The following is a 14,726-nucleotide window of genomic DNA, read 5'->3' on the forward strand; positions in this document are numbered from 1 at the left end:
AGTGGCAGCTAGTCTGTTGGCTGCCACTGTGGCAGCTAGTCTGTTGGCTGCCACTGTGGCAGCTAGTCTGTTGGCTGCCACTGTGGCAGCTAGTCTGTTAGCTGCTTGAGTGTTTTTTGGTGTCGAGTCCTGATACGTTCGTCATCTCAATTGCTATGGTAACGGGTCTGTGTGTACCGTCGGCGACGGAGTGAGAAAAGAATACTACAAATCTTGAGTTATTGTTCAACAGGCTTTCTGCATTATTTTCCCCTTTGCTGTGGCGCTCTGAATCAGTAATGCCTACATCTCCGGGTTTTGCCCTCCAGCATTGATAACGTACAGGTGACCGATTCCCTTCCATTTCCCTCGCAGGCATTTCCTTCATCCCCAGGGAGGTGGGCGAACACCAGGTCAGCATCCTGAAGAACGGCCGGCACGTCCCCAACAGTCCCATCACCATCAATGTGGTCCAGTCCGAGATCGGAGACGCCGGACGGGTCAAGACCCACGGTGACGGCCTCGTTCAGGCCACCACCTTCACCAACTCCAGCTTTGTGGTCGACACGCGGGAAGCAGGTCAGTCCGGCGCCCTAACCTCTGACGACCCAAATGACGTGGCGTTGCACCTCAACCTTTGCTCTCTGCGTTTGGACAGGTTACGGCGGCCTGGCTCTGGCCATTGAAGGTCCCAGTAAGGTGGACATCCAGACGAAGGACGTGGAGGACGGGACCTGTGAGGTCTCCTACTGTCCCACCGAACCCGGAAACTACATCGTCTCCATCCGGTTCGCAGAGGAACACGTTCCAGGCAAGATCAGCTAGAGATCGGGTTTTCTGATGAGGAGTTCCCGCTGAAGCCCGGAGGCTTAATGAAGCTTTGTTTTCATTTACAGGAAGTCCGTTCAGGGTGAGGGTGACCGGCGAAGGTCGCATCCGGGAAAGCATCACCTGTCGACAGAAGGCGGCGTCGGTCGCCAGCATCGGCAGCATGTGCGACCTCAACCTGAAGATACCCGGTAAAAACACACTCTGACCAGCCAGTTTGACCCACCCTCTGTTGGTGCCGCCCTGGGCGACTGCCATAAAGAGTTTGTAGAGCTTTCAGCCCTCTGACTTTTTGCTTTTAAGAAGCATGATGAGTTGCTTCTGAGTTTTTTCTTCTCGTCTACCTCATGTTGTCGGGCAGGTTCTGTTTTTATGTTTTGCATTGACTCAGTGGTTGTTTACGGCTTCATTCACACCAGGCCTGTTTAGTTCGCTTTAATCCAAATCCAGTCGGGCTTGAAAAGTCCGGTTTGCTTGGTGAGGTGTGAATGCTAATCGCACTCTGGTCCGTCTACAAACCTCGATCTCGATTCGGTTGAAGTGAACTCTGGTGCGATTCGAAGGCATATTTAAACACCAAGCAGATTGGAGACCACTCCAAAATCAGGAAGTGGACTACACCGCAGGGCATTCTGGGTAAATACACCCAAAACCAACGCGATAGCCTAAAGCTAGAAATCCTCCAGTTACTTAAATCTCGCTCTACTCTGTTTTTGTTTACATTTTGTGAAGAAGGAAGTTGTGTTCATCGTCGTCTTGAGTGAGACAAAATGTGTTTTTGTATCATTTCTTTCTGTTTTTGGTGCAGCGCCCCCACAGGTGAGGAGGGGAACCGTTTTCTTAAAGTATTTGGTTTGAATCAGTCCAATTGAGTCTACTGGACCATCAGGTTTGAAAACAACCAAACTGTGACTAAGTTATCTTAAATTAGAGGGGATCTTAAGAAGAGAAATGGCTTTTTGCCGATCACTGATTCACATCAGAGCCGCTCAGCCTGGTTTTCTGCTGGTTTTATTTTCCAGCTTTCTGTTCTTCTCTCAACTTGATCAGTCTCATTTTCTATGTTTGCTCTTTTCTGATTCTACTTTACTTATTTCTTCTAACTTAATTTTCCCCGTGTCCATCATCTCATCTTCCTCAGCTTCTCTTCATTTCCTCTTCCTCTCCTCCCTGCTCTCCTCTTCCTCTCCCCTCTCCCTCCATCTGTGTGTCTCCTCCATTTCCCCCTCTCCTCTCCAGCTACTTGGTTCCTCCTGGTTTTATCTCAGCAGCTCCTCTCTCGCCCCTCTTTTCGCTCTCACTGCGCCCTCTGGTGGTGTGGAAGACCCGGCGGTTGGGCCGGCCGTTCCTCTGCTGCTGCCCGGGGTCAGAGCCCCTCCCTGGGCAGAGTGCGCCTCATTTCCGGCCTCTCTGGTCTGGTGCTGGCGGGAGCGGCGCCGGGTGTTTGGGTTGTTGATGTGCCCGGTCCAGCTGGGACGGAGGGTGCGTTGATAAACACGGAGCGCAAGGTTTGCTGCATGAATGCTTCATTCTGAGTCGCAGCTGTTAGTGATCAGGAGGTTTATAACTTTTCACCAGGCCTACCACGAAAACAAATTTTGTTGCAAGTTATTGCAATAAACAATGTTATTGTTGTTATGAGAACATTTTCAGGTAATATAATGGTAATGGGATAATAATAAAACAAGAACACATTCTCAAAGATCAGTAAACCTTAAACTCCAATGAACATTTTGCACTGGAAGACATTTTAAATATCCAAAATACAAGATATTTACACCATAAACTAATCCAAAAATACTTGGGAAGATTTTTTTTGCAGTGTATTAGAGGCTGAAGTTTAGGGCCAAAATGGCTAAATTTGTAATACTTGGCATCATTTGTAGTAAAACTACAAAATATCCCCCATTTGAACCTGCGGTTAGTTAAAAATGAGGTTTTGTTCTGATGAATGAAGTTTACATGCCAGTGTGACGCTTCTGCCGTTTCTGTCAACATCCAGGCTGACTGATTATTCCAAAATGTTTTCCTTAGAAACCCCAGTCACAAAAAACTCCTTGAACAGTTTGAATTTTTCCCTCCCCAGATTTTCCAGATTTGGGTCAAATTAAACATCTTTAATATGTTAGAGACTTTAAATCTGAGCAGATTCTTCCTGAGTTAAATAATCTGTACATTAAGTCTGTTGTTCTGCCTTTTTGCAGCGATGGACATGCAGGACATCACCGCTGAAGTCACATCGCCGTCTGGAACCAGCCGGCCCGCCGAGCTGGTTTCCATGGGCAACGACACCTACTGTGTGCGGTTCGTTCCCACGGAGATGGGCGTGCACAGCGTCTGCGTGAAGTACAGGGGCGTGCACGTACCGGGCAGCCCCTTCCAGTTCACCGTGGGCCCGCTGGGAGAGGGCGGCGCCGGCAAGGTGACGGCCGGGGGCCCGGGCCTGGAGGGAGCGCTGGCTGGGGAGCCAGGTACGAACCAGAGGTCAAAGGTCAACCGGCCTCCCCACATTTACAAAATCAAGCAAGTTTGGTGTCAAGCAGCTGTGCTACAAACATGGCTTAATTATTCTATATACGAGTTTGGTTGGTTTTGTTAAAGCTGCAGTATGTAGCATCTATACGTTTTTTTTTTATTATTTAAAAAAAAGTTGTTTTTTATAATACAGCCTTTTTATGCAACAAAACATAAAAATGCTTTTGTAACATTCACATGCTTTATAACAGTTTTATGTTATAAAAGCATAAAAATGTTATAAAACAACATGTTTAGCAGTTCGTGCATGAGCTTGATTGACAGCAATTTACAAGCAATCAGAGTCAGGAGGCGGGTCTTAGCGCTGTCGGTGAAGCTCATAAATGCGCTGCCAATAGTGGAGGAACTCCTTCCTGCCACCATCGGCGGCTGTGCTAACTAGCCTGAGCATTGATGAAGCTGTAGCCAAGCAGAGAGCAAGGTGGGGATGAGCAGCGCCACGTGGAGGTTGATTGACAGTGCTCAGACGCTTCTCCTGGCTCTGATTGGTTGTTTCTAGTTAGCACTGGGGGAGACGATGCCAGCTAGTTTTTTTTAATATTGGTGACCTACTGCAGCTTTAAGATCAGGACTTATTTTCATTCTTCTCTGACCCGCTAACAGCTGAGTTCAGCATCTGGACGCGTGAGGCCGGCGCCGGCGGTCTGTCCGTCGCCGTGGAGGGTCCCAGCAGGGCGGAGATCTCCTTCGACGACCGTAAAGACGGATCCTGCGGGATCTCCTATGTGGCTCAGGAGCCTGGTAGCTAGCACTCGTACGGTTCATGCAGCAGCTTTGCTTTTGAAGGCAGCTGAGTCACACCGCCGCTCCCTCCTCTGCAGGCGACTACGAGATCTCTGTGAAGTTTAACGAGCAGCACATTCCCGACAGCCCCTACCTGGTCCCGGTCGTGGCGCCGGTGAACGACGCGCGGCGCCTCACTGTTGCCGGCCTTCAGGTGAGGCATGAGGAGACACCTCCACACCTTGCCTTTTCCTGCTTCCTGAAGGGACGTTGGGGCACAGCTGCATAAAACTCCCAGATAAGGGAAGATCTGCTGATCTGTGAGGGTTCGACTGCTTCAATGCAACAAGATGTTAAAAACGTTACTCAAATCTGCAAAATAAAGATGGGAGAATAACAGATTAACATAAAGGAGGAAGGAAAACTGGCATCATTCTTGGTAGAATTGGAGAACCACTGGTGGGCTCCCTTCTGCTAATAGCAGAGCTAATCTTTTTTTGCTTAGTGCTCTTAGATTCCTCTTAATCTTCCATTTTCTTGCACTCTTATCCCATTGGGGTCAGGATTAGTACTGGTGCCAATCTCCTGCTTCCCCAAAATAAATTTTTTCAACTAATTTGGAGGTGCTAATGTATTTTACGTAAAGTTTTCAAGACACTTTGAAAACTTTACCCAAGTAAAAGTCAACAACTGTGTTGAAGTTTTGATTCTAGTCTATTAAGAATTCAAGTAGTTGGCGGTTTAGCATTCTTGCTAACTCTGAAAACGTTTAATGCACTTAGCTTCCCCTAAATTAATTTTTCCAGATAAATTCTGAAGAGCTAATTTAGTTGGTCGTTCTGCAAACATTCAGCTGATTAAACTTCAACATTTGTGTTGAACATCTGGTTACCAACTGCCAGCGTTGGGCGCTTAGCGTTCATGCTAATGTTGAAAACGTTCAGTGCACTTGGCGCCTCCCAAATTTTTCCAGATAATTTCTAAAGGACTAATTTACTTGGCTATTTTGTAAACATTCATTAAAACAGCTCGACTTCTGTGTTTAAGTTTTAGCTATGGACTGTTAAGAATATGTTAAATTCTGTCTCGGTGAACTTGAACTGCTGCAGCTCATCCTTTTTAAAAACAAGCCGCAACAATTCTGAATTTTCTCCAGTTCTGCAGTAAAACATTTCAGGCTGAAACCTAAATAAATTATCTTCCTGGCAGTTATTCAGTCGACCTCTCAGGTTGTCAAACCTTCATTTTGGGGAGAAAAAAAACTAGATTTTCTTATGCAGCTGCTCCCATGGATTGTGACCACAGCCAAGCAAACTAACCAAAAACCAAAACTCGTCTTCTAACTCTGTAGAAATAAAACTGAAAGAAGACAGACAGAATATGAAGAATAGAAGCTGGTTTCATTCAAACTGGATCCGTTTCTGTCTGGTTCTTTGCTTGGTTCTGGTTCGTCCCTCCTTTGCTTCGGTGTGGAACTGTTGGTGTTTCTCTTGTGTTTCATTTAAAGGCTTTTAACAGCGCCACCATCAGCTCTGACTGCAGCACTGCAGCAGACCAGCATGTTTGTTCACATCGATTCTGGTGCTTTTGATCTGAAGTAGATGAGTTTCAGGTCCAAAAGTTTCTGGATCTCATTTTTAATTCCAGACGATATTAAGCATCTGAAAAAAAATTATTTTATTCATTTTTAGTGGAGCTTTACCTATAAAATATAACTCTAAAAGGACGGAGAACACAGTTTAGAAATAGTCATTTTTAAAGATATTTAGTTTGTACGGATTTCAATTCGGTGTCTTCAGGGTCTGGAAAGTGCCTGATTTCTGCATGAAGTCCTTAAAACTGCTTTATACTTTTAACATTTAATTTAAACCCTACATTTGGAAAACATTATTTGTAGTTGAAACCAAATATTTAAAGACAAATACACATTTTTTTCTGTGTCCGACGTTAAATTTCACTAAACTTGGGACAGTTAGAATTATTAAAATTATTTCTATTTGCTAAAAGCCAGAAAACGTAACATTTTGTAAATATAAGATATATAGACAGAACACGTCAGAAATGATCAACGGTAATTCTTGAAGATATTTAGTGGAAAAAAAAAAGTTTAACTTTAGTTGCCACTTCCTGGTTTGTCCACAAGGTGGCAAAAGGTTAATTTGTCTCCTGGTTAGTCGTTTTTCTGCCCGTTTTTAAAAAGATTTGTTGAAAAAGAAATGCAGATCTAAAGTTTTAGGCCTAAAAGTAACAAGTTTTGAGTCTCTGACTGTCTGAGTTTGCTGCAGCTGCAGGAAGGAGCTCAGGTAGGTGAAGAGATCAGAACGTCTGCAGCCCAGAAATAATCCTAATGGAGCCAGAAGACGCTGCTGGCACTGAGGTTACTTATCGTCTGTCCACTCATCAGGAGTCCGGTCTGAAGGCGAACCACCCAGCATCCTTTGCGGTGCGTCTGAACGGAGCGCAGGGAAAGCTGGAGGCCAAGGTTCACAGTCCGTCTGGAGCGCTGGAGGAGTGCGTCGTCACGGAGCTGGAGAAAGGTCAGGGGTCAAAGCAAACGAAGCAACGACCTTTCATAAACTGCCTGATGTAACCATGGCTGCAATCTGAGGTTAAAAATGTGAATGTTAACCTTTAGCTTTTAAATCAGAAGAAGAAGAAAACAGTTTTTATAGGCTGAATTATTCTACAGAAAATTGTTGCAGTAATTTTTAAAAACAGGATTTTATTGCAAAACATTTTCGTTTTAATGATAAACTCTTGTTCAATGAACAACGTGCTTAAAATGAGATTCTTGTTCAAAAAAACTCATTAAAACAAGAAATTTGACGTTAAACAATGTTAAAACAAGAATTTGTCATTGAAACAACAAAGTTTGCCATTAAGACGAGAATCTGTGAAAACAGGGAAGTTTGTCGTTATGAGATTCTGCTCCAGAATTTATTTCTTTTTCCAAACCTGAGCAGGTAAATCGTGTTCAGACTCTCTTTCTTCTTTCCAGATAAGTACGCCATCCGCTTCATCCCCAGGGAGAACGGCGTCCACACCATCGACGTGAAGTTCAACGGCTCCCACATCCCAGGAAGTCCTTTCCAGGTCCGGGTTGGAGAACCCGGACAGAGCGGAGAGCCCGGTCTGGTGTCGGCGTACGGATCCGGTCTGGAGAGAGGCACCACAGGTCAGTCACCTGTTCAATCCGACTTCCTTCGGTTTACACAAGATATTTACAATAGTAGGCCTGTGGCAATAACCAATAAATCAATTAACTGGATCATAAATTAAAACAAACTCAATAATTTCCATTTGCATGATTGTTTGTTTTCCTCTGTTAACCAAAAACTGGATGGTAAAAGTCTTCAGTCTGGTTCTTTGGTCTCAACTAAACCGTTTTCTGAAGGAAGGTTTTGTTCATAGAAACTCTGATTCATTTTATTTGTTCTCTGTTTTGTTTATTTTGGATATTTAAAATGTTTTTCAGTTTCAATGTTAAATATTCGTTAGGATTTAAAGGTCATCAATCTGAGAATGTTTTCTTACATTATTACATCATAACTTGAAATGGTCTCAAAACAACAATAATGTCGTTTATCACAATAACTTCTGGGACAATTTATCTAACAGTGAACTGAAGCTGTCGTCTTTTGTTAATTTTTATTTTATTTCCAAATTGTGGTGCTGGAAAAGTTTGAACACTTGCCTTGAAAATGCTTGAAATTGGAAACTGAATGTTTTTTCTTGTTTCTGCAGGAACCCAGTCGGAGTTCATCATTAACAACACCAAAGCGGGACCCGGAGCGTTGGCCGTGACCATCGAGGGTCCGTCCAAAGTGAAGATGGACTGCCAGGAAATCCCCGAAGGTTACAAAGTTCACTACACTCCGATGGCACCGGGAACCTACATGATCAGCGTCAAATACGGCGGGCCCAACCACATCACCGGCAGCCCCTTCAAGGCCAGGGTCACAGGTACGGGGATGAGACCCGATCCTCACCGGGTCAAAAGCGACACATCTCACCCTTACAGCCGACCTTCTGCGTTTCCTCAGGTAACCGGCTGGTGAATGTGACCAACGCCAACGAGATGTCGACCCTGACGCTGGATCCGACTCAACGAACAGCCGGCAGCGGCTTCGCTCAGAGCGCCATGCCCAGACCGGGAGACTCGGACGCCAGCAAGGTGCTGAGCAGGGGACCCGGACTGAGCAAGGCCTTCGTGGGCCAGAAGAGCAACTTCTCTGTGGACTGCAGCAAAGCTGGTAGGAGGCCGGGCCATGCAGCCGCCGTCGACTTTGAAAATTACAATAACTGGTGCTGAGGATTAATGTTTGTTACCGAAGTGATGGTAGTACGCCATCCGCTTCGTCCCCAGGGTGTCGCAGAAACGGACTGCCATTTCTGTGAACACTTCCACTAATCCTCTAACTTTCTGCTTCGTACTTTAGTATTTTGCTAACTTTAGCGCTCTTAGCTTCCCTAAGGTAATTTTTCCAAATAAATTCTAAATCGCTAACTTACATGGCTGTGCTGTAAACGTTCGGTTGGATAAAGTTCAACATCTGTGTTGATGGTTTGGTTATCAACTGTTAAGAATTAAATTAAACATTTATAGTCATGCTCTTATTTTGAAGGAGATGAACACTCTTTACGCAACAGCTTCGTTTCCTCTCCTCATGTTCTTCATGAGGTTCAGCAAATTGTTTATTCTGTTCCCAGAATGCATCAGTGAACAGCTTTTTAACCAAAGCCATAAGGTGTTCAATTTCACAAAACCAGCAACAAAGTTAGCAAAACTCCAACTACAAAAATGAAACCGAGTGAGAGGTCTGTTCCAGACAATCACTTCCTGAAGTGCAGCTTGTACAGGAAGGTGAGCAATAAGGAAAACGACCTTTTAAGAATATTTATCATCTTGACTTGGCCCAGGATGAAAAGGAGTTTGACCCTCCTGTCGAATCGGAGGCAGCTTGTCCACATTATCTGCCTCATACGGGTCGAACTTCAGCCATTTTGTTGATTATATTATATTACATTATTATAAGAGTGTCGGTAAACTTTCCTGTCGTTGGTCTCAAAGTTGTGGCTCAGCTGTCGTTTGGGCTGCCTGCCAAGATGGCGCGGATCTCTTTCGATTCAGACCGGTGGCAGTTTTGGTTCCGGTTCTGTAACGATGTTTCTCTTCCCCCAGGTAAGAACATGCTGCTGGTGGGCGTGTACGGCCCTCAGGTCCCCTGTGAGGAGGTTCTGGTCAAACATCTGGGGAACCTGCAGTACAACGTCAGCTACGTGCTGAAGGAACGGGGCGGCTACATCCTGGTGGTGAAGTGGGGCGACGACCACATCCCAGGATCCCCGTTCAACGTCACCGTCCCATGATGCACCACGGGAAAAGCCGTCGATCCGTCTGCTGCGTTTGCGTCCCTGCTGAGCTGGAGAGGAAACATTGACTGCACTACAGATTACTGTCGAATGAAAACGCTGCTGAACAAAAAAACAAGCGCAGTCCTCCCTCTGTAAAAGTCGAGGATTTTCTGCTTGAACATTTTAATGTAGTTAAAACGCTAAAAAAAAATCCCAACACGATCCCAAAATGTTAAACTGGATTTAGGGAAAACAAGTATGACTTAGAGCTGGAATAACAAAGCACTTTCCTGTGAAACGCTCAGGATGGAAACACTTTCTGAGCTGGTTGGTCCACACCAGAAACGGCCAACAGAACCAAATCGGTGCCAAACGGTGATTCTTCATCTCTGTTGGGGAAAAACTGGACTTCTTCCTTTTAGTTTGTGAAACTACTGATTATTTGTCACTCCCAGAATTAATCTCTTCCTTGATGTTGCCATAAAAGTTGACTGTTTACGCTGCCTTCAAGCTGCTGTTTGCTGCAGTCCGCCAGACTACTTCCTCACCTGAGCCCGTGGCTCGGTTCTGATCCGTTCCCTGTCGTCATCATGATCTGAGCTGGAGAACATTGAATCTGTCTTAATGCCGTCGCCTTTATCACTGCTACTTTTGATACTTTAAAATGAAAAGGAGTTTTTGTATCGGGGTGGGGGGAAAACTTCTCATTTTGTATTGGGGAATGTGAAACTAAATCCTGACCTGATGTACTGTACGTTTGATAATTAAAATAAACTGGAATCTAGAAAAATGAATCAAATCAGTCTTTCTTTTTTTTAAACTCTAGGGCAGTATTATGCGTTTTCCAGGCTCATAGTTCCATTTTATAGTATAATCAAGTAACTGTTGCCCAAAATCGTTATAAAAATGCTGTATATGTCAAATATGACTTAAAAGAAATTTACTTCCTGATTTAACGTCTTCAAATTGAGCCTCTGTCTCTTTAAAAGTTCCTACTCTGCCTTCAGGAAGTCATCACAACATGGCTCCTCTATTAACCCTTTAACGTTTTTACCAGCGTCTGAAGGAGCAGAGTGGGGGAGGAGCTATGCCTTGAGGGCGGGGCTAAGTCCACCCAGGCGTTCTGCACTGCTGAATGGTTGCCATGGAGATTGAAGGATTTCTCAAACCTGCATGAAAGAATCAAAGCAACACCCCAGGTATGTCTTTGATGTCCAGACAACTGAAGTCTCTACAACTGGAATCCGTCTGAAGTAACAACTGAAGACATAATTTAGATAAATCCTTAGTTATGGTGGAAAAGACTGTGAATCTTATGTCCATTTCTTATTTTTTAATTTACTAAAACATCCAAATTTGTCACGTGGGATAAATTAAATGCCTCTGTGCCAAAAACTGGAACAAAACTGACGTAAATCTTTCCCACGAATCTGAACAATTACTCTGAATTCATCTTGAAATATTTCTGTCAAGTTAAAAACTGAAGAGGTTCCTCAGAGATTAAAATCTGTCCGGCATTTTATCAGACCAACCATCTGCTCAGACAACATTTTTTGCAATGATGCACAAAGAACGACGAAGGAAGTCACAAATATTCAGTTTGTGATGATGTTTCATACCTGCTGCATTATGTGCAGGATGAAACCGAAGGCTGGTCCGATTTCTAAAAGCCCTCCCAGTCTCCAGTTCACCTGAACCAGACCAGGAAATGACCTGAGAAAAACAGACAAGCCTCTCATTTTGACAGAAACGTCTCCTGAAGTTTAAACTTCAGGACTATCATCCATCTGCTCAGCTTCAACAGAACCAGTACTGCTCTGAAGTTTCTGCTTCATTCAGAGAAAACGATGGCTTTGCAGTGGGGAGGATGTCGGAGATCCTGATCTGTCCCACACTGAACAGGATTTCCACGTAATCAGGACGGCGCTACATGAGAAACTGAAGCTCCTTGAACAAGTCAAAGAAAACTGTGTTAGAACAGCAAAACACATCAAGATCCAGACCAAACAGGCCAAGAGGCAGATTAAGGAGCAGTTTAAGAAGCTTCATCAGTTTCTAGCAGAGGAAGAGGAGGCCAGGCTGGCTGCACTGAGGGAGGAAGAGGAGCAGAAGAGAGGGATGATGGAGGAGAAGATGGAGGCTCTGAGCAGAGAGATAGCAGCTCTTTCAGACACAGTCAGAGCCACAGAGGAGGAGCTGAGAGCTGCAGACGTCTCATTCCTGCACAACTACAAGGCTGCAGTGGAAAGAGTCCAGCGCTGCCCCCTGCTGGAGGATCCACAGCTGCCCTCAGGAGCTCTGATAGACCAGGCCAAACATCTGGGCAACCTGGCCTTCAACATCTGGAGCAACATGAAGGACATGGTGACCTACACTCCTCTGGTTCTGGACCCAAACACGGCTCATTTGGGAGTCGTCCTGTCCAAAGACTTCACCAGTGTGACGCTGGGACAGACTGGGAATCTCCCAGAAAACCCAGAGAGGATCACTGCCAGTCACACTGTCCTGGGATCTGAGGGCTTTGACTCTGGGACTCACAGCTGGGAGGTCCAGGTTGGAAGAAATGAAGGCTGGAAGCTGGGGGTGTTTGCAAAGTCAGTTAAATCCCAGGCTGACCCTGAATATCTGGGATTAGCGTATTATTGTGGAACATGCGCAGCATGCACTATGTCGTCCATCACTACTCTGGAGGAGAAGACGATGCTACACAGAATCAAGGTGGTTCTCGACTGGGACAAAGGAACTCTGTCCTTCTTTAACCCTGATTCTAACCTTCACATACACACCATCACACACACCTTCACTGAGAGGGTGGTGCCATTCATTAACACCTGGGATACACACACACTGCAGACACTGCCACAGCAGGTCACCATCCACACCTAACATGTTTTTAAACATTATTTACTTCCTTATATCCTTTTCTAAAATCAAATTCAACACATTTTTGATTGTAGACATAATAATTAGCCTCTATACCTCTGCAAGAGTTTGTAAAAGAACTTTGATTTTCATTATGTAATTTGGATCATTTGCAGAGGGCCAAACTGCTGCGTACAAGTCCAGACTTATACAAACGCCCACAGATATTTGGTGAAATAAGTTGTCGGGTTGCAGAGAAACCACAACTTTTTGTTGCCATCAAGTTTCTTCTTGTTGGATGTTTTAACATCTGGGCGATGTGTATAAATTTGCTAAATATTTAGTCATTCAGTGATGAGTATAGACATTTGGCTAAATAGTTTTTCTTTTTTTAAAACTTGTTAAATATTTAGCCACAGGCAAAAAATGTGACAATTTTAAAAATATTCATCTAAATGTATGGATATTTAACTGAATATTTAAAAAATGGCTAAAGGTCTAGCCATTTAGCTAGGCAGCCATTTAGCTATGCATTTAGCCATTTAACTCAGTATTGGAAACTTTAGAAATATATTTAGCCACAGCTACATATTTAGAAATTTACCTAAAAAAAAAAAAAGGCCTTTGAAAAACTGACGCCTCACATTTCTAGTCCCAGATGGATAAATGGCAAAAATATTGCCGTTATGTTTTGCTAATTGTTGGAGCTTTTTTGTGATTAAATTAATTGAGTGTTGTCAGACTTGCTGCTTAATGTTTCTGCTGAGATGGAGATGTTGCTGCAGGAGTTTGAACTTTTCAGTCTGTAATGTGTAATTTATGAGTTTATTTGATGCCAATATGTAAAAAAAAAATACAATTCTTAATACAATTTACTAACACACAATACATGTCATGTTTGTAAAAATCTGGTGATGAAGAAATTCTAAGATTTCATACAATTTAATTTCCCTCTGCAATAAAACCTTATTCTCTCAAAGTTTCTTGTGGTAATGTGTCCAGTAAACCATAAAATTTGCCAAATAGTCACCGAGTTCACGGGAGCCACCACCAAATGCGACCGTCTCAAAGCATGGCGCCACTGGAAGTCCAATTATTTAATNCTGTATATGTCAAATATGACTTAAAAGAAATTTACTTCCTGATTTAACGTCTTCAAATTGAGCCTCTGTCTCTTTAAAAGTTCCTACTCTGCCTTCAGGAAGTCATCACAACATGGCTCCTCTATTAACCCTTTAACGTTTTTACCAGCGTCTGAAGGAGCAGAGTGGGGGAGGAGCTATGCCTTGAGGGCGGGGCTAAGTCCACCCAGGCGTTCTGCACTGCTGAATGGTTGCCATGGAGATTGAAGGATTTCTCAAACCTGCATGAAAGAATCAAAGCAACACCCCAGGTATGTCTTTGATGTCCAGACAACTGAAGTCTCTACAACTGGAATCCGTCTGAAGTAACAACTGAAGACATAATTTAGATAAATCCTTAGTTATGGTGGAAAAGACTGTGAATCTTATGTCCATTTCTTATTTTTTAATTTACTAAAACATCCAAATTTGTCACGTGGGATAAATTAAATGCCTCTGTGCCAAAAACTGGAACAAAACTGACGTAAATCTTTCCCACGAATCTGAACAATTACTCTGAATTCATCTTGAAATATTTCTGTCAAGTTAAAAACTGAAGAGGTTCCTCAGAGATTAAAATCTGTCCGGCATTTTATCAGACCAACCATCTGCTCAGACAACATTTTTTGCAATGATGCACAAAGAACGACGAAGGAAGTCACAAATATTCAGTTTGTGATGATGTTTCATACCTGCTGCATTATGTGCAGGATGAAACCGAAGGCTGGTCCGATTTCTAAAAGCCCTCCCAGTCTCCAGTTCACCTGAACCAGACCAGGAAATGACCTGAGAAAAACAGACAAGCCTCTCATTTTGACAGAAACGTCTCCTGAAGTTTAAACTTCAGGACTATCATCCATCTGCTCAGCTTCAACAGAACCAGTACTGCTCTGAAGTTTCTGCTTCATTCAGAGAAAACGATGGCTTTGCAGTGGGGAGGATGTCGGAGATCCTGATCTGTCCCACACTGAACAGGATTTCCACGTAATCAGGACGGCGCTACATGAGAAACTGAAGCTCCTTGAACAAGTCAAAGAAAACTGTGTTAGAACAGCAAAACACATCAAGATCCAGACCAAACAGGCCAAGAGGCAGATTAAGGAGCAGTTTAAGAAGCTTCATCAGTTTCTAGCAGAGGAAGAGGAGGCCAGGCTGGCTGCACTGAGGGAGGAAGAGGAGCAGAAGAGAGGAATGATGAAAGAGAAGATGGAGGCTCTGAGCAGAGAGATAGCAGCTCTTTCAGACACAGTCAGAGCCACAGAGGAGGAGCTGAGAGCTGCAGACGTCTCATTCCTGCACAACTACAAGGCTGCAGTGGAAAGA

General features: G+C 43.9%; 2 protein-coding genes across 3 annotated transcripts in view; both read left to right on the top strand.

The window, feature by feature from the left end:
• Positions 1–10,214, top strand: part of flnba (filamin B a) — a 60,578-nt gene extending 50,364 nt beyond the window's left edge. For both annotated transcript variants that reach the window (XM_007575732.2, XM_007575733.2), the window contains 11 exons: positions 355–558; positions 638–790; positions 876–998; positions 3,012–3,278; positions 3,946–4,083; positions 4,164–4,279; positions 6,470–6,602; positions 7,064–7,240; positions 7,810–8,028; positions 8,109–8,318; positions 9,248–10,214. In XM_007575732.2, the coding sequence (XP_007575794.1) occupies positions 355–558; positions 638–790; positions 876–998; positions 3,012–3,278; positions 3,946–4,083; positions 4,164–4,279; positions 6,470–6,602; positions 7,064–7,240; positions 7,810–8,028; positions 8,109–8,318; positions 9,248–9,435 (1,928 nt within the window). In that variant the 3' untranslated portion in view covers positions 9,436–10,214. The remainder of the gene's footprint in view (positions 1–354; positions 559–637; positions 791–875; positions 999–3,011; positions 3,279–3,945; positions 4,084–4,163; positions 4,280–6,469; positions 6,603–7,063; positions 7,241–7,809; positions 8,029–8,108; positions 8,319–9,247) is intronic.
• A 1,053-nt stretch (positions 10,215–11,267) lies between these two features.
• LOC103154468 (tripartite motif-containing protein 35-like) lies at positions 11,268–12,306 on the top strand. The gene is made up of 2 exons (XM_007575763.1): positions 11,268–11,278; positions 11,340–12,306. The coding sequence occupies exons 1-2, from the start codon at positions 11,268–11,270 to the stop codon at positions 12,304–12,306; spliced, it is 978 nt and encodes a 325-aa protein (XP_007575825.1).
• Positions 12,307–14,726: the final 2,420 nt, after the last annotated feature.

The sequence above is a fragment of the Poecilia formosa genome, unplaced genomic scaffold (assembly GCF_000485575.1).
Source record: "Poecilia formosa unplaced genomic scaffold, Poecilia_formosa-5.1.2 Scaffold387, whole genome shotgun sequence".
Taxonomy (NCBI): Eukaryota; Metazoa; Chordata; class Actinopteri; order Cyprinodontiformes; family Poeciliidae; genus Poecilia; species Poecilia formosa.